The 20,583-nt window shown below is 39.6% G+C and overlaps 1 protein-coding gene across 1 annotated transcript in view; it reads left to right on the top strand.

Moving 5' to 3' along the window:
• SLC35F2 (solute carrier family 35 member F2) overlaps positions 1-20,583 on the top strand; it is a 52,337-nt gene that overhangs the window by 15,527 nt on the left and 16,227 nt on the right. The window contains exons 2-3 of the mRNA XM_030836139.2: positions 16,648-16,823; positions 18,996-19,123. Coding sequence (XP_030691999.2) covers positions 16,648-16,823; positions 18,996-19,123 — 304 coding nt within the window. The remainder of the gene's footprint in view (positions 1-16,647; positions 16,824-18,995; positions 19,124-20,583) is intronic.

Genomic DNA, 20,583 nt, shown 5'->3' with positions numbered 1-20,583 from the left:
TACCCCTCTTCTGAAAAAAGACACAGTTATTAACTTGATTTGATCATCCCTGAGATCATCTCCCTTGAACAAGCTGCAGCTTTCTACTCCACATGTGCAGTTACCTTCAAATACCTCAAATGCTTTTCTCTCTCCACACTTCTCTATTTATGTGAGGATGAGTGTGTGTGTGTGTTTCTGCTTAACTCTGATTTTCTAGAGGGCTTGATATTGGTAGCCTTCTCTTTTATTGGCTGTGGGATGATACTGTGATGATGAAAGTTGCCAGGTATTGCAGAAGGTTATATACTTCAGTAGTGTGCATAGTATTTATTAAATTGCTTGGTGTGTGTTAGGATATATTTGTATACAAAATTCCAAGTAAAATGTAAAATAATCATAATTCTATGATAACTGATTTAATTCTATGCAAACCCAGTCTGCAGTTATTATGGAATATTTTATCTATTATAAAAATATGGGGAAATATAATATTGAAGACATATTCAATGATCACATAAGAAGTCAGGCATTTATATAGAGAGATGGCACCAAGCTGTATTTTTGCAGCCTCATCCATTGTCATCAAACATTTGGTTATAGGAAAAAAAGAAGAGATTAATCCTCTACTTTGAAGTTATTTTAACAGAATCATGTAGGAGGGAACATGGTGGGCTAGCAGAAGCACTCTACTTAGTGTTGGGGTTTTGTATTTTGTACCTAATTCTGCCACTTTTGAACAACGTCGGTTAAGTGACCCATTTCACCTCTCTCAGTCTTGGTTTCTTCGTCTGTAACTCCACAGCACTGTCAAATGGATCAAAAATCAAAGAGAGTAGAGAGAAGTTTTTGTAAATTGTGAGGCACTATAAAAAACATAAAGTTAGGTATTCTGATGGGGTCCATTTATGTGAATGTAATAAATAAATAATATTTGATGATGACGGATGCCCCATTGGCGAGTCCAGGGAGCTTTAAGTCAGCAGTTTGGAAACCTTGAATTGTCAGCTGAGAATCGCAGGTAATAAGGAGGTTGGGGGAGAAGCAAAGGTGAGCTGTGAATCAACATTAGCACAAGGATTCAAAATGAGGAGTCAAAAAAGTCTTCTAATGTTATGTTCTCTTCTGGTCCCTTCACTTTACAGGTTTTCATAGAAAGAAAGGATTTTTTTTTTTTTTTTTGCGGTACGTGGGCCTCTCATTGTTGTAGCCTCTCCCGTTGCGGAGCACAGGCTCCGGGCGCGCAGGCTCAGCGGCTCCGCGGCATGTGGGACGCTCGCGGACCGGGGCACGTACCCGTGTCCCCTGCATGGGCAGACGGACTCTCAACCACTGCACCACCAGGGAAGCCCCTCTCTCCTGGCATTTTTTACCTTTACAGCAATTCAGCCTGCCCGTATTGATTCACATACTGGATAAACAAAGATGAATAGGACATTGTTTCTGCCTTTTAGTAGCCTACAACCTACCTGGGGAGCTAAACACATACTAAGTAGTGTATAATGTGAGACATTTTATTAGATCAGCAATCTTTAGGGTTTTCCTCCATTATAAACCCCTTTTCATTACTTCTCTGCCAGGAATTAATGTATATTGAAACTCCTGTAAATTGCATTTGTTAAGTAATAATGAATTTATTTTTCCTTCTCTCTCTTTTAACTAATCAGACACTAAAACTTCTGATAAGCAAGAGAAAATGAGTGTTACCATGCTTAGTTGGTAACTGAAAGTAAGTAAATGTGATGTTTGGGTTTATCATGGGTAAATGTGGGGGTTCTGTTAGGCTTAAAAAATATGGAAACGTTTAAATAAAAATAGAGACTATTACCTGCTGTGATGTACTCATCACCCAATAATTATCAACTCATTTCATTTGCACTGCTCCACTTCACCCCTTCTGGATTATACTAAAGTAGATCTCAAGCATCATATAATATCATGCATAAATATTTCAGTATTGATCTCTGCAAGATAAGGGCTTAAGAAACGTAGTTATAGTACCATTATTCCCCCTAAAAATTAACAATAGTTCCTTACTATCATATATCTTGTCCATGTTCAGATTTCCCCAATTATAGCTTAATTTTAAAAATAGTGTTTTTAAACCAAGATGCACATAAGGCCCATGCATTTCAACGGGTTGTTATATCTACATCTTTTTCTTCTATACGTTTCCTCTTCCTCTTGGCTCTTTTTTGTTGTTGTTGTCTTTTTCTTTTCTTGGCTCTTTTTTTTCTTGCAGTTTATTTTTGAAGAAACAGTTCATTTGTCATGGAGAGTTTTCCACACTCTCAGTTTTGCTGATTGTATCTTTCTGGTGGATGTACAGTATTTCCTTCTCAGAATACTGTTTTTAAATGCAGAAAATAAAATATATAGGATTATAGTGGAAACACATTACATCTGTTTAGGTATTAAACTATTAAAACATATTATGATGTTAATATATGTGCTTCTTTTCTTTAAAAAAAAACACGTTAAATAACAAGATCTCACAATGGGTCTTTACCATGATTTTGGAGTAGTGATGATATTTTGAAATTTCAGCAACAGTTGTCATATGATATGAAAATATCTGTGAATTCTTTGGCAGCAAAGTCATAGGTACTGCTAATACTTCTACAGTTTGTTACCCACGTTCACAATCGAAGGGAACGTATTGTGATGTATTTTTTTCCCATCCAAGTTCATGTATTTCCCAGAATATTTTCATGGACCTGATCAGTGGACCCCTGTTAAAAACCCTGTGGTCCTACATTTTTGGCAAGACTATTTCATAGATATTGTGTATTATCTTCAGGAGATGCATAACGTTTGCTTGTCTTGATTGTTGTTGTTGTTATATTAGGAGCTATCAAGTTTTATTGCCTAGATTATTATTTTATTAGGGGTTGTAAAATGATATTCTATTTCTGTCATTCCATTTTTATTTATTATATAAGTATTTCTACAAACTCCCTGTCATTAACTCATTACCCTGAGGTATAATTTGTATAGGAAGGGAGGGATTGCCCTTTGAGTTAATTCTAACTTTTAATAAAGTTCAGAACCATAGGGTTTTTAATATAACCTCTTCAGTCTTACATCTTCATCTCCTTTTTCCTGTACCCAAAATCAATACATTAATATCATTTCTTGTTTGCTTTATTCCACAGTATGCACACAGTCTCAAAATAATATCAACACTACCTCTAAAAAGTTTAAGATATTTTACAGTTCTTATTGTTTCTATGGTATATTCTATTAGGAATGTACTGTCAAATTAGTGTGTTTTAAAGTCGCTTGAAATAATTCCTTTCTATTTGGTTTTGCCACCAACTTAAGACATCCTTAAGTTCATTTAAAATTTTGTTTTTAATTTTATATGTAGCTTTTAAAAAAATTTAATTTTTGTTTGATAATTATGTAAAATACATGGCTCCTAAGACAAATCTATAAAACAAGGCATATTCAGACATAATGTACCTCTTACTTTCTCTCTCTCCTGACCTATAGGTAACTGTAAAAAGTTACCTGTTTTCATTTAAAAATACTAACAAATATAGGTAAATGTTTGCATTCCATACCCATTTTCCTCCTCATTTGGTTCTTTTTTTAGTATCTCCTGGCCGTCATTTTATAGAGTGTATAGAGATATTTACTTTGCTTTTTATAGCTGCACGGTATTCCTTTGTGTTTATTAAGCTAGTCCCCTGAGACAGGAAGGCGGCAGGGCACAACCTTTAAAAGAATGACAGCCATTGAGGACACGACGTAAACTGTTTAGAACGAACTGGATCCAAGATGGTGGGTGATTGACTTCCACTAGACCTTGAACCTCAGTATATGTTCATTGCAATACATCAGCAAGCTAAATGACACACCCACAGGCGCCATGACAGTTACGAGGCCGACCATAAAAGGCAAAAAAGTGGGCAGTGGCCCAATTCATGGAAATCCCCACCTCTTCCCCAAAATAGTTGGAATAATCCTCCCACTCATTAGCCTATGAAATTATCCACCCCTATAAAAACTGACAACTGCATACCCTAGTGCCTGTCATCTTCTGAGGTGGTCCACACTCTGTCTACGGAGGGTGTATCTCCCTGAATAAACCTTCTGTCACTTTACTATGGCTCACTCTTGAATTCTTTCCTGTGTGAAGCTAAGAACCCACACTTGGCAGCCGTCCCAGGGACTCGCCTGAGACCAGGGACATGACCATCCTCTTGTGCTCACTTTCTTTCCTGCAACAATATTTTTAGACATACAGGTTTTTTTCTTTAGATTTTCACTATTATAAATAGTGCTGCAGTGAATAGTCTGTATATATTTACTGAGCATGTACAATGAGTAAGGCATAATCCAACGGGGGAAAAAGAAAATTACCTTTCCCTACTTGCCTTCCTTTTGAGGTAATAATATATACTACTGCTCTTTCTATTCTTTGAAATTTGGCTTGCTTGGCCACTTTGAGTTTTGAATATGCCTTTATTACATCAGAATGTGTGTTCTTCAAAACTGCTAGCTACTTATGCTTATTAGCATTAGATGATACACTAATGGCTAAATTTTTGAATCATAGAAATGTAGATAAGGAAAGAATATAACAGGTCATCTAGGCTGCTACTCACTATATAAAGAAAAACTATCATATTTTAGCTTCCTTCCAGTCTAATTTAAAATACTCTACTAATAGACGCTGGATAATCTATGTGCTAAATGTGATGATTTATTCTTTCCAGATTTGTAATAGGATTTTTTTTTTTTATGTTGGGGGGTAGGAATTTATTAATTAATTAATTTATTTTTGCTGTGTTGGGTCTTCGTTTCTGTGCGAGGGCTATCTCCAGTTGTGGCAAGCGGGGGCCACTCTTCATCGTGGTGCGCCGGCCTTTCACTATCGCGGCCTCTCTTGTTGAGTAGCACAGGCTCCAGACTCGCAGGCTCAGTAGTTGTGGCTCACGGGCCTAGTTGCTCCGCGGCATGTGGGATCCTCCCAGACCAGGGCTTGAACCCATGTCCCCTGCATTAGCAGGCAGATTCTCAACCACTGCGCCACCAGGGAAGCCCCTGTAATAGGATTTTTATAGAAGTGCTCAAGTTATTATTCTATCCCGGGTATTTACAGATGGCGGTATGATAGATTTAAAAATCTCCCCAAGGAGACGGCTCCATAGATGTCTTTTAGCTTTGATACTAAATCTTGCCTTTAGATGATAATGTACAACCTAGCAGCACGGATTTGAGACATAAAGTGAACAAAAATGTGTGATTTGCATTCAAACAATGCATTGTATCAGTCATTTGACACTTTTTTTTTTCTTCAAATAATTCAGTGGTTTGTCATCTTCATTGTGTATTAGATGCATCTAGGGGACTTTTAAAGTAGACTGATATTTGGATGCCACCTCCTAAGAATGTGATTCAACTCGTTTGGGCTGATGTCTTAGTTCTGGTGTTGTTTTAAAGCTCCCAATGATTTTTAAATGTACCCCCAGGTAAAGTACTATCAATCTAACCTGACATTCCAAATGAAGAAGAGCTGAATAAATGAATCAGTCCTGTCATTGTGTCTTGTGTATATTTTATGTAAAGCTAGTGTTTGAATTAGGCAAAAATCCTTCATTCCTGAATCTTCCTGGAAATTGTTCACCTTTCTGGTCTATGATCAAGTGTCTCATTCTTTGTGAACGTTTTCCAGGCAGTCTTGACTTTTCCTTACCCTGGCCACGCATACAACTCTGTTTTGACACTTTCCCATTTTATTGTGGTTCTGTGTTGTGAGGTCTGTTTCCTCGACTAGACAGAAAGCTCCTTAGCACGTTCAACAATGGCAAATATCCTTGAAGCACTTATTCTGTGCCAGGCACTGTGTTACTCATGGAGAATATAATGTCCCTGTCCTCCTGGAGCTTAGAGTCCTGGAGGAAGAAGAACCACAAGCAGCATGGTAGGTGCTAGGATAGAGGGATATGGTATTTTTTCAGGGCACACAGCAAGAGCCTGCTGACCTGTTCTGGAGAGAAGTGGGCCTGGGACCATGAAATACATGGGCCTTCTAAATTCCCTGTGCTTATTAGCACATATTAGGCACCCAAGAAACTTTAGTAAGTACATGACTGAAGAGTTTACTGACTGATTAAATGAATAAAAGAAGTTATAGTTTCATTGGAAAGCATGTGCATGAGTATGTGTTTTGAAATGGAAGGGATGTTAAAATACGTACTTTAGCTTTTCTGGAAGAAAGAAGGGGGGAAATAAAATGCCTTAAAGTCTTTTCTTCTTTTATTCCTTAAATTCATACAATATATCCAGATAGTAATGTGGTCAGAAGTGATGTTATTTAGTTTATTTTCTACGTGTTTTCCCACCCCTACCCCTGATGATCCATGACTTGTTTGCCCTGCTTTCTGGTGTCCCGGCTCCCACAGCATGAAGCTGCCTTGGAAAATATGTCTTGGAGTTGGATCATATCCTGCCATTGAAGTTCACTTCAGTGGAGGTTCCGTTTGAAAAACAGTGGCAGGATATGTCCTATGGTTAGATGCATGTTGCTTCTGTCAGCTTCCCTTAGAGAGTAACAGGTTTTATTAAGGTGTAGAGAGAGTCCCTTTGTTTAATTCAGAATTCATATGCATTAGGACCTTGTGAAATCCAAATGCTTAAATAGGAAGCCATAAGTAACAAAAATTGTTTTGAGGCCTATGGTATCTCTACGAGTCTGAGTGGTTTTCTCTTCTTTCGCCCTTGTTCAGCCTCCACCCCCTTCAGTTTCTCTTTCTTTCTGTCTTTCTAACTTGCTCTCATTCTTGCTCTCTTCCTCTTCCATTATAGATGAGGTCATTATGATTTGGAGCCAAGAGAAGTGCATTCCTGTAACTTTAAATCTCCATACTCAATTTATGACTTTTTTTTTTAGAAGATGGTTATACTTTATAGTTGGAGGACAGCTTGCTTAATTGTGCTATTTTTTAATGTAAATGTGAGCTTATTAGAGGAATTTTCTCAATTTGTGAACAGGGCTTACTGCTTCCACATTTCTTATTCTCACATATTTCACATTTATTATTGCTTTTGAGCCCATTATGTTCTGCAAAGAATGTTCTGAATTTGATAAAGTTATCAGCCCCTTGATTAGCTTTTTAGTGTCCTGTACTTTGGACATCCAATGCCCTCCTGACATACGGAGAAACAGTGTTAATACTGGTAGCAGGGAAATTAGGCTAGACCCTTTGTTTCCTGACTGCAAGGTGAGGTGCAGGGATCCTTTGAAGAAGGTGTTTCCTAATATAAGCTCTGTTATAAAATCTTGGAGAAGTGAAGGAGGGTAAGGAGATGAATGTAGGGAAAGGTGAGTGAGGACAAAGAGGTACAGGAGGTAAGAAGATATCAGCCGTGAGAGATGACCTCACTTACTATCCTAAGACCATGTATAGCGGGCACAGCAGATGTTCAGTGGTCAGACAATTTGTGCACAGACTCTGCTCCTGAGATGATCTTAGGGAAGACACACCCCTCTTCTGGGCCACAGTTTCCTCAACTTAAAAAAGTGGGCATTAGCAACAAAATCTAGCAATTCTGAGACTTTGTTCCATGGAAAAGAGGAGGAGAAGTTTAAAGAAATGAGGTCATTAAACAATGAAATACCAGAAAATTGGAACCATTTCCTTGGCCAGGTACCCTTCCACACATGATTCCAGAGGGAAGTATGTGGTTGGGGACAATGACACAAAGTGAATGCACTTTTTCACTCTTTGGCTTTGGCCTATACTTCTGTAGGTTCCCAGTACACTATACAGGACCCAGTGGTGAATTTCTTATGCCTAGGATAGGGCAGCATAACATCCAGAATTGATGCAAACTATGCCTCCTTCAGGAAGAAATGAGCATAAGAGAAAGAGGTAGCAACCCACAGATCCAGTTTGCCTCATCAGCCTGTGACAGGTAGAACATCCCTAGAAAGAACACTGCTCTGGGGCTTCTCTGGTGGTGCAGTGGTTAAGAATCCACCTGCCAGTGCAGGGGACACGGGCTGGAGCCCTGGTTGGGGAAGATCCCACATGCCGCGGGGCAACTAAGCCCGTGCGCCACAACTACTGAGCCTGTGCTCTAGAGCCTGCAAACCACAACTACTGAAGCCTGCATGCCTAGAGTCCATGCTCCACAACAAGAGAAGCCACGGCAATGAGAAGCTCGCGCACTGCAATGAAGACGCAACGCAGCCAAAAACAAATACATATATAAATAAATTTTTAAAACAAGAATACTACTCTGTGGGAGCAAGTCCTTAACCTCTTGCTCACCTGGGTGAAAATTTCCTTCAGTAGTCTAATAAAATGTCTTTGGGTCTGGCCATTTCCTGATATAATTTCTGCCTGTTGAAGGGTGAAGTTGCTTCATTTCCTTCCTTTTGAAAGTAACAGAGTAAACTGGAGTGATATAACCCTTTGAAGAGCATTTTAGCAAAACAAGTAAAGTTGAAGACATGCCCTAAAACCAATGATTCTACTCTTAAATATATCTCCAGAGCAAATGATTTCTTTAAACTTCATGACACAAATAGAAACTTCATGACACAAATAGAAACTCATGACACAAATAGAAACTCATGACACAAATAGAAACTCATGACACAAATAAAAACTCATTATAGTTGTAGAGTACTCTGAGTTCACTGCTTCTAGCAGATGTCTAGATGGTACCCATCAGGCCATCCTGAGTGTGGAGGAGATTATATGTTAGCACATAGTTTGCTAAAACCCAGAAAAAGTCTTAGATATGTATGTCAGGAGACATACATATGAATGTTTGTAGAGGCATTGTTTATAAGTGCAAATAGAAACTTCATGACACAAATAGAAACTCATTATATTTGTAGAGTACTCTGAGTTCACTGCTTCCAGCAGATGTCTAGATGGTACCCATCAGGCCATCCTGAGTGTGGAGGAGATTATATGTTAACACATAGTTTGCTAAAACCCAGAAAAAGTCTTAGATATGTATGTCAGGGGACACACATATGAATGTTTGTAGAGGCATTGTTTATAAGTGCAAAAATAAATTGGAATACAACCTAATAATAAGGGAATGGATAAATAAAGTGTGATATAATCACATAGTGGAGTACTATACAGTAGTGGAAAGGAATGAACTAGAACTAACATCAATATAGAGGACTCTCTTGAACAATGTTTATCAAAAAAGCAAGTTGCAAAAGTATACATTTAGTATGATGCTGTTTATATAAAAAATTAAAACAGACAAAACAATTGTATACATTGCATAAGGATACTTCTGTAAATATGAAAATATATGGAAATGCATTGAATGTTAAATACCAAGTTCTAGAAAGTACTTATCTCAGGAGGGCTAAGAGATTGGGGAGAACACAAGGGGGATATGTTGATTTTGGCAATATTTGTGGAGAGAGAGAGTAGAGCAGGAAGAGCAGTTAGGAGAAATTTGCTGCAGTTCAAACTGTAGAGCGCTTCCTCCTTGAAATGCCACTTACTCTTGCTTCCAGAGTGTTTTTCCTTGTTTTCTCCCTGCGTCTCTCTGGCCATGCCCCTTCATCCCCATCTCTAATTCCTCTTCCTCCTCTGCCCCTTAAATGTTGCTGTTTCCCAGATTGATCTTTTAAAATAATTTTATATATTTATTTTTAAATTTATTGGCTGCATTGGGTCTTCGTTGCTGCACGTGGGCTTTCTCTAGTTGTGGTGAGCGGGGGCTACTCATCATTGCGGTGGGGCTTTTCACTGCAGTGGCTTCTCTTGTTGTGGAGCACGGGCTCTAGGCACATGGGCTTCAGTAGTTGTGGCACACGAGCTCAGTAGTTGCTCTGCAGCATGTGGGATCTTCCCGGACCAGGACTTGAACCAGTGTCCCCTGCATTGGCAGGAGGATTCTTAACCACTGAGCCACCAGGGAAGTCCCCCAGGAAGTTTCTTTTTTACCCTCTTTTCTTTTCAATTTTTAGGTATATGTTTTAGTGACCTCATTTATATCCCAACTTCGATTACCACTTTTATGATCATGATTCCCAAATTTATTTCTCCAATCCAGTCCTTTTTCCCAGCTCCAAACTGTCTACTGGACATTTCTTCTTGACTGTCTCATAATTAAACAAAATCCAGCATGTCCAAAATGGAGTTAATCTCTTTTCCAAATGTGCCTTTTCCTTTTGTCTTTGGGATCTTGATTAATTACATTGTTATCTACACAGGTGTCTGATCCAGAAAACTGGGTATTATATTAGGTAGATCTGTCTCTGTCAATTTTCCTCTTTAATTGGCTTCCATGGCAGGAATTAAGGGTTAGGTTTTGGTGTTCTGTGTTATGACATAATGTGCTATGACATATTTAGGGACCCAGGAATGCTCAATTCCTACCTTGCTAATCTCTTTACTCTCTCCTATTCAGAAGATTTCAATGAGCTTACCACCAGCAAAATAAGATACCAACTTTAGAACCTATTTTAGATCTCTTCTTGATCTCGATTCTATTGACTTTTCCATCATCTGCTGCTCTTGTTTTTCTCTTACACTCTGGGTTATAGCTACACCAACCCACTTGAAATCCCTGAACGTGCCATATTGTTTTAGAACTCTGTGCCTTTGTACCTGCTATTCCTTCTGCTTGAGATACCTTTCCTTACTGTGCCTGTCTAGTGAACCCCTGAGGTTCTTGTAAGTAGCCCATTTTTGTACTTGTCTGTCTGTGCCCTAATTACTAGTTTATATGCCTACTTATCCCCAATGGTCTCTGAGCCTCTGAGGCACAGAGAGTGCCTATTCAGTTTTGTATCTTCATGGCCTGGCACATGGTAGATGCTCTATAAGTATATATTTAGGGTTGACTTACCCAGCAAATTTCCCCTTTTTCTTTTTGCCTGTGTTAGGATTGTTTGAGATTAGTTGCAAATTACTGAAGCAAATATTCCAAAGAAAAAATACATTGTAAACTCTTAGAACAGATATTCTCTGTCTTCTGCAATTTGGGTATTTTCTATTTTGCTTAGAGCAACTCTGGAAGGAAGTATTTATGTAGAGAACATTTAAATAAAATTTGCAGTATTCTCAATCCTGGTCCCTGAACCTCCCAGGAACTATATGTCTTCATCATCTCTTTTAATTTCTTTTAAGTTTCTTTCAAGTTTTCACCCATATTGCCTTCTGCTCATCTCCCAAACTTGTTTAAGTTTCCCTGCTTCTTTAACAAGATAATAATTAAACAAACAAACAAACAAGCAAAAACCCTGTCCTCAACACTGCTGCTAATAAGCAGAATACTTCAAACTCTTTCCCCATCGCTGTTCTCCTTTTCATCATTAAAAAGAAAAAAAGAGCTATTTATGTTTGCTGCATTAATTTGCTCATATTCTACTCACTCAGCCCACTAGAATCTGACTTTAGTCATTACCACTAACAAAATGCTTTCCTTCCAAGCCATCTAGCAGCATCCAGCTTGCCAGTCCAACTGTGTCTATTTAGCCATGATGACATCTTTTCTCTCTGCAGTTTTTGACACTGTAGTATTGATGAGCTCATCCTTCTTGAAATGTTTTTCTACTCTTAGTTTCTGTATCATGGCACTCATAATTTCTTGTCTTTCTCTGACTATTGAACTTCATTGGATAAGTGTGGAAGTGTCTTATATTTGAGGTAAACATATATTTGGGCATATGTGGTAATTTCTTTATCCATTTACATTCACTTGACAAATATTTATTTATTAAGTGACAACAAAGTGCCAGCACTGGATATGTAGTGGAGAGTAAAACAGATATGGTCTTTCTGAAGTCCAGAGTTTCAACCTTGTATTTGTTATCTGTTGCTACTGTGTAACAAATTACCTCAAATTTAGTGGCTTAAAACAATACACATCTGTTATCATAGTTTTTATGGATTAGGCATCTGGGCATGGCTTAGCTCTGCCCTCTGCTTCAGGGTCTCTCATAAGGCTGCAGTCATGGTGTCGGCCAGGGCTAGAGTCTCATCTGAAGTCATGACTGGGGAGGGAATCTGCTTCCAAGCTCATGTTGATTTTGGCAAGATTTATTTCCTTGGAGACTGTTGGACTCAGGGTCTCAGTTCCTTGCTGGTTGTTGACCAGAGGCCACCCTTAGTTCCTTTCCATGTGGTCCTGTCTATATATAGCAGCTTGTTTGATCCGAGCCAGCAAGGAAGAGAATCAATAGAGTTGGGTAGCAAGATGGAAGTTATAACCTCAGGTAGTGTATCCATGGAAGTGGTATCCTGGTTTTTTTTTTTTTAATTGAAGTATAGTTGATGTACAATATTATATAAGTTACAGGTGTACAATATAGTGATTCACAATTTTTAAAGATTATACTCTATTTATAGTTATTATAAAGTATTGGCTATATTCCCTGTGTTGTATAGTATGGTATCCCATTAATTTTCTTGTATTCTATTGGTTAGAATCAAGTAAAAGATCCAACCCATGTTAAAGTGGAAGAGATTACACAGAGTAAAACTACCCAGAAACAGAGATTCACTGGTGGCCATCTTAGAGTCTGCCTGTCACAAACCTCTTTTTTTTTTTTTTTTTTTTTTTAAACATCTTTATTGGAGCATAATTGCTTTACAATGGTATGTTAGTTTCAGCTTCACAACAAAATGAATCAGTTATATATATACATATGTTCCCATATCTCTTCCCGCTTGCGTCACCCTCCCTCCCACCCTCCCTATCCCACCCCTCCAGGCGGTCACACAGCACCGAGCTGATCTCCCTGTGCTATGCGGCTGCTTCCCACTAGCTATCTACCTTACGTTTGGTAGTGTATACATGTCCATGCCTCTTTATTGCTTTGTCACCGTTTACCCTTCCCCCTCCCCATAGCCTCAAGTCCATTCTCTAGTAAGTCTGTGTCTTTATTCCTGTTTCACCCCTAGGTTTTTCATGACATTTTTTTTTCTTAAATTCCATATATATGTGTTAGCATACGGGTCTCTTGCAGACAGCAAATATATGGGTCTTGTTTTTGTATCCATTCAGCCAATCTGTGTCTTTTGGTGGGAGCATTTAGTCCATTTACATTTAAGGTAATTATCGATATGTGTGTTCCCATTCCCATTTTCTTAATTGTTTTGGGTTTGTTATTGTAGGTCTTTTCCTTCTTTTGTGTTTCTTGCCTAGAGAAGTTCCTTTAGCAGTTGTTGTAGAGCTGGTTTGGTGGTGCTGAACTCTCTCAGCTTTTGCTTGTCTCTAAAGGTTTTAATTTCTCCATCAAATCTGAATGAGATCCTTGCTGGGTAGAGTAATCTTGGTTGCAGGTTTTTCTCCTTCAACACTTTCAATATGTCCTGCCACTCCCTTCTGGCTTGCAGAGTTTCTGCTGAAAGATCAGCTGTTAACCTTATGGGGATTCCCTTGTGTGTTATTTGTTGTTTTTCCCTTGCTGCTTTTAATATGTTTTCTTTGTATTTAATTTTTGACAGTTTGATTAATATGTGTCTTGGCGTATTTCTCCTTGGATTTATCCTGTATGGGACTCTCTGTGCTTCCTGGACTTGATTAACTATTTCCTTTCCCATATTAGGGAAGTTTTCAACTATAATCTCTTCAAATATTTTCTCAGTCCCTTTCTTTTTCTCTTCTTCTTCTGGAACCCCTATAATTCGAATGTTGGTGCGTTTAATGTTGTCCCAGAGGTCTCTGAGACTGTCCTCAGTTCTTTTCATTCTTTTTTCTTTATTCTGCTCTGCAGTAGTTATTTCCACTATTTTATCTTCCAGGTCACTTATCCGTTCTTCTGCCTCAGTTATTCTGCTATTGATCCCATCTAGAGTACTTTTAATTTCATTTATTGTGTTGTTCATCGTTGCTTGTTTCATCTTTAGTTCTTCTAGGTCCTTGTTAACTGATTCTTGCATTTTGTCCATTCTATTGTCCATTCTATCTCCAAGATTTCGGATCAACCTTACTATCATTATTTTGAATTCTTTTTCAGGTAGACTGCCTATTTCCTCTTCATTTGTTAGGTCTGATGGGTTTTTATCTTGCTCCTTCATCTGCGGTGTGTTTTTCTGTCTTTTCATTTTGCTTATCCTACTGTGTTTGGGGTCTCCTTTTTTGCAGGCTGAAGGTTCGTAGTTCCTGTTGTTTTTTGTGTCTGTCCCCAGTGGCTAAGGTTGGTTCAGTGGGTTGTGTAGGCTTCCTGGTGGAGGGTACTAGTGCCTGTGTTCTGGTGGATGAGGCTAGATCTTGTCTTTCTGGTGGGCAGGTCCACGTCTGGTGGTGTGTTTTGGGGTGTCTGTAGACTTATTATGATTTTGGGCCGCCTCTCTGCTAATGGGTGGGGTTGTGTTCCTGTCTTGCTAGTTGTTTGGCATAGGATGTCCAGCACTGTAGGTTGCTGGTCGTTGAGTGAAGCTGGGTGCTGGCGTTGAGATGGAGATCTCTCGGAAATTTTTGCTGTTTGATATTATGTGCAGCTGGGAGGTCTCTTGTGGATCAGTGTCCTGAAGTTGGCTCTCCCACCTCAGAGGCACAGCACTGACTCCTGGCTACAGCACCAAGAGCCTTTCATCCACAGGGCTCCTTAATTTGGGATGATTGGTTGTCTATTCAGGTATTCCACAGATGCAGGGTACATCAAGTTGATTGTGGAGCTTTAATCCGCTGCTTCTGAGGCTGCTGGGAGAGATTTCCCTTTCTCTTCTTTGTTCTCACAGCTCCCAGGGGCTCAGCTTTGGATTTAGCCCCGCCTGTGCGTGTAGGTCGCCGGAGGGCGTCTGTTCTTTGCTCAGACAGGACGGGGTTGTCACAAACCTCTTAATGTTTTTCTCTTAGACCTTCCAGCCACCTCAATTTCTAGTGTTCTCAAATTAAGCTCAGTACTCTCCCCTTGCCCAAACCTGCTTCTCATCCTGTATTCTGTGTCTTGGTCAGCAGCCTTATATCTATCCAGTCATCTAGTGCAGAAACCCAGAGATCATTTTCAATACCTCCTCCTGAGATTTAATGGATCACTAGGCTCTGTGAGTCTTTCACATCATTCTCTACTTAACATTCACATTTATGTGGCTTTAGTTCAGTCATGGATCATTATATTAACCTTCTAACCTTCAGTAGTCCTTCTCATAGTAACCAGAGTTACCTTTTTTTTTTTTTTTTTGCGGTACACGGGCCTCTCACTTTTGTGGCCTCTCCCATTGTGGAGCACAGGCTCCGGATGCGCAGGCTCAGCGGCCATGGCTCACGGGCCCAGCCGCTCCGCGGCATGTGGGATCCTACCGGACTGGGGCACGAACCCATGTCCCCTGCATCGGCAGGCGGACTCCCAACCACTGCGCCACCAGGGAAGCCCCAGAGCTACCTTTTTACAGTCTGGCCTCTACTTACTTTTCCAGGCTTCTTGCCCTCCACTCTTTGCAATTGACCTTATGCCTTAGGCATAGGCCACTCGATATTTCCTGAACCCACCATTGCATGTTTGTGTCTCTACATTTGGTCCTACAGTTACTTCTTCCTGGGTTCCCTTCTCCCTACTTCTTCCTCTAGATATCTCTTATATACATACTTCCAAACCTAACTGAAAAATCACTTCTTCCATAAAACTTTTCTCAGTTTTCTCCCTGCCTGCTAACTCCCTCACTCAGAATTAACCAATAGTACCTGTGTGCTCTCTCAGCCCCTTAATCACACCACTGTTACTGTTGTAACAGTGTACACTGTTGTTGTGTAGTTTGCTTTCTGCAGTTTCGTAGTTGGCTGTTAAGGTACTTCTCTTTTAAAATGCCAAAGGGTAGGGTCTAGATCTTATTCTTCTCTGGATCCAAAGTGCCAGCCTCTGGAACAGTGATTCACAATCTTGGCTGCATTTGGAATTACTTGGGGACCTTTGAACTCCACCGAGGTCTGGACCCACCCCCGAGGCGACGATATGATTGGTCTCAGGTGCAGCCCGGGATATTAGCATTTTTAAAAGCTCCATGATTCTAACATGTAGGTAACATTGAAAGCCTCTGCTTCTAGTTGAAGGAACCAAGTCTCTGGGAGAATGAGAGGATGAGAAAATGTTAAACAATGAATAGGAAGACTTTAAAACTAGAGTTAAAGTTGAGCTTTAAAAAATCATACACACAGGGCTTCCCTGGTGGCGCAGTGGTTGAGAGTCCACCTGCCGATGCAGGGGACACGGGTTCGTGCCCCGGTCCAGGAAGATCCCACATGCCGCGGAGTGGCTAGGCCCGTGAGCCATGGCCGCTGAGCCTGCGCGTCCGGAGCCTGTGCTTCGCAACGGGAGAGGCCACAACAGTGAGAGCCCCGCGTACTGCAAAAAAAAAAAAAAAAAAAAATCATACACACATAATTCAAATAAAATATGACATAGCAAAGTAATCAAAAGGATCTCTAAATAAATCATCAGTGAACTGGGGGAATATGTATTTTTGTGGTAATGAGGGGAAAATTAGAAATGTAAAAGAGAATAAAACTGTAGTCTCTCAAAATCCAACGCTTTAATTTTTGTGCATATGAAGTAAGCGATAAAATGAAATAAAGAACCACCTGGAATTATTAGCATTTTCCTTTTGGTTTAGCCCTAAAGTGTGTGTGTGTGTGTGTGTGTGTGTGTGTGTGTGTGTGTGTGTGTGTGTGTGTGTGAAAGATATAACTTACTTGCCAGTTCCTCTGATTTCCTCCTTTGTTTTCTAGGAATATTTTGAAAACAATTGCCCTGGGTCAGATGTTGTCCTTGTGTATATGTGGGACAGCCATCACCAGCCAGTATTTGGCAGAAAGATACAAAGTGAATACCCCCATGCTTCAGAGCTTTATCAACTATTGCTTGCTGTTTCTAATTTATACAGTGATGCTGGCATTTCAATCAGGTATGTCAAATGTTGGAATTACCTTTTCAACAAATTATCTTCATAAAAATTTTTGGCTCTTGACATTCAAAAAATAAAATATGGGGCAAAATCAAGAACAGGAAACTACTGCTGTTTTTATTAAAGTTATTAGAAAAGTATGACACCTTTGAATTCTATGAAATTGGTGACTAGAGATTTGTGTATAATTCTCTGAAATTGTTGATTAAAATAAGTAGCACCAAACTGTAACGTAGGAGTTGTCTAAAAAAAAAAGTGTAGGGCTTCCCTGGTGGCGCAGTGGTTGAGAGTCCACCTGCCGATGCAGGGGACACGGGTTCGTGCCCCAGTCCGGGAAGATCCCACATAACGCGGAGCGGCTGGGCCCGTGAGCCATGGCCGCTGAGCCTGCGCGTCCGGAGCCTGTGCTCCGCAACGGGAGAGGCCACAACAGTGAGAGGTCTGCGTACCGCAAAAAAAAAAAAAAAAAAAAAAAAGTGTAAATGCCATTACAAATTAGGTCTTCTATTTTTCCCCCCATGGTTGATAAATTTAAAAGACAGTATTAGAAACACTTAAAAAGTCAAGAACCTCACTGTCCAAAATATGTATTTCCAGCTAAGTGGAGAATGCTAAATGGACCACCAATTGCATGTATTGATAGATCAAGTCTATGTTGTGAGAGAAACAAAACAAGGAATTGGCAAGGAATTAACATCTTATCACTGGCTGGTTAAGTTGTTTTAGAATCATTGTAGAATTATCATTTCTAGCTAACTATTTATAAATGGGAAAAACTAGGCTAACATTATTGCGCCAGGTATCATTTTAATTGCTTAACTCATTGAAGCCTCCTAACAAATCAAGTGAGTATTATTATTATCTCCACTTTATAGATGAGTAATCTGAGGCATGTAGTACTTAGATAACTTGCTGTAAATCATGCAGGTGGAGGCAGATTTCAACCTAGGCAGCCTGCCCCAGAGCCCATGCACTCACCACCATGCTGTATTAGGGGCTTCTTGTCATGATAAGAGTCATCCTTCCCACAAAAGAAGAACATGGTACTATAAAATAAATTAAATAAGATTGAATTCAAGAGTGTAAAGACAATGGGTAACCCAGACTGATAGGTAGGGTGCAATACTCCCATTTTCATCACATTTAAGGCAAATAATAAAATCACCAGTGTGCTATTTGCTAATCGTCTTTTAATATGAACCTTAATACATAATGGTATTTCTATGTGTCAGGATAAATAACTTATTTTGAAAGAAAATGGAAACCAGCTGTGGGAAGGGGTAAAGAGATATCTTAAGGGGAAATCTTCAAATTTGGCAAGAACTTTAGGAGTTGGAAATAGAACTGGTACATGGTTAATAGCCCCAGACTTTTCTCCTCTATGTAAGCACTGGCCTTTAGGAAGTCAGTGTGATTCATAAGTATATCAGTGTAGTCCTTCTAAGGGATGGTTATTAGGTGCGTTCCATGCCATCTTATCTTGGGGAAGACAAACTGTGTTTTCAGGATGTTCCTGCTGATTGGGATTTCATGATAATTATTTGGCTACGAGTCTCACTACCTTTATTTCCTTGCAGGTTATCTTACCCATAAAGCCTTCTTGTATATGTGCCAACTCTATATCTCCTTGTGATGCTAGATTCTACAAAGAAATGAATCACAGTTAACTTGAATAAATAGAATTTAGGGGATAAAAGGTGTTTCTTCAGTGGGGCCACTAAATCTTTTTTCCATACTTACCACTGGCTTAATTTTCTCTTGAAAGCACATCTTTTCCAAAAGAATGACCACATGCAGAGTTTTCTTTGAAGAAGCTCATGAACAGAGGTTAAATAACCAATGAATTCATAAGCAAACATTTCATTTCCTAGGGATCTGGATGTTATATTTCTGTTGCAGTAGGAAAGGGAATTTAACCACTTTTTTCTTATTTCCTTTCTCTTTGGTGTTTTCATTGAACACTTGGTCTATGATGACACCTTAGCTTGGGCCTCATACTAGAAAAAAATCTGACTGCTGAGCTGTTGCAGGAGTTTGGGTTATGAGTAATGGAAATTAGGAGGGTCCACATTCAAAATACATAGTAAACCCTTGCTTTGACTCTTTATCTCTAAATTAACATGCAAGGAATCATTTTAAGTACATGTACTAATCTAGATTTCTTTCAACCAGGTAGTGATAACCTTTTAAACATCTTGAAAAAGAAATGGTGGAAGTACATCCTGCTTGGACTAGCAGATGTAGAAGCTAATTACCTGATTGTCAGAGCATACCAGTACACAACTCTAACCAGTGTCCAGGTAAGGAGTCCTCTTACCAGTTTGGGTTTTATAGCTTTAAGAGAAGAATCTGAGCTCATATGCGCTCACCTAATTTTATTAAGAACCTGTTCATTTGAAGAAAACCTCAACACAGGTGGATGCTATCTGTTTTCCAGTGGAGCATATATGCTAATGAGTAAGGCTTCCTGGAATTACTGAAAATGTGTACAAGTTAATCAGTTCCCAAACTGCTAATGCTACAGCAGAATAGAACAGTTGCTATGAAAATAAACATAAATATTTAGTTGGCAATGGATGCTGTGATGTTGGCAAGAGTTCTGTTTTATGTGTTGCTTAAACATGGCATATAAAGTGGATATTACCATTGTGCTACAGAAAAGTTGGAGGTTTGCAAGTAAAGTGGATATTCAAGACAAAGGAACAATTAGAAGGAACCTATTAGACATCTTGGTTAGAGATGGTAGCCAAAAGTAAAACTTATATCTCTATTCCTTTTCTAGGTTTATTCTCACTGGATTGAAAGAAAAATGTTTCTACATAGCAGTACTTTTCAACCTGGTGGAGCTGAGGAAGATTGTTTAAGTTGTCTTAATGTTAGGGAGTTTGCTGGTGGCCTAGTGGTTAGGATTATGGGCTTTCGCTGCTGTAGCCTGGTTCCATCCCTGGTTGAGGAACTGAGATCCCACAAGCCGTGTCATGCAGCCAAAAAAAAAGAAAAGAGTTGTCTTAATGTTGGCAAACTGTGTGATGTATCATAACACTGACTCCCCATTGCTAACAACAAAATATCTTATAAATGGAGATGAAAGTAAGATAGATTCCAATACCAGGTTTTGCGGTACGCGGGCCTCTCATTGCTGTGGCCTCTCCCCCTGTGGAGCACAGGCTCCGGACATGCAGGCTCAGCGGCCATGGCTCACGGGTCCAGCCGCTCTGCGGCATGTGGGATCTTCCTGGACCAGGGCACGAACCCATGTCCCCTGCATCGGCAGGCGAACTCTCCACCACTGTGCCACCAGGGAAACTCCTGAATTTAAGACTTTTGATGCATCACTTTTTTTTTGTTTTGGCTGCACAGCATGACTTGCGGTACCTTAGTTCCCCGACCAGGGAGAGATTGAACCTGCACCCTCAGCAGTGTAAGCACGGAGTCTTAACCACTGGACTACCAAGGAATTCCTGATGCATCACTTTTTTATATAAAACAGATATGGTCTTATCTTCAAATATTAGGAACATGGAAAAATTTAGCTGTCCAGTTTTCCCAGCACCACTTATTGAAGAGGCTGTCTTTTCTCCATTGTATATTCTTGCCTCCTTTATCAAAGATAAGGTGACCATATGTGCGTTGGTTAATCTCTAGGCTTTCTATCCTGTTCTATTGATCTATATTTCTGGTTTTGTGCCAGTACCATACTGTCTTGATTACTGTAGCTTTGTAGTATAGTCTGAAGTCCAGGAGCCTGATTCCTCCAGAT

This window comes from Globicephala melas, chromosome 8, assembly GCF_963455315.2.
Source record: "Globicephala melas chromosome 8, mGloMel1.2, whole genome shotgun sequence".
Taxonomy (NCBI): Eukaryota; Metazoa; Chordata; class Mammalia; order Artiodactyla; family Delphinidae; genus Globicephala; species Globicephala melas.
Note: the sequence above shows the minus strand (reverse complement) of the source record. Positions and strands in the feature narration are given on the sequence as shown.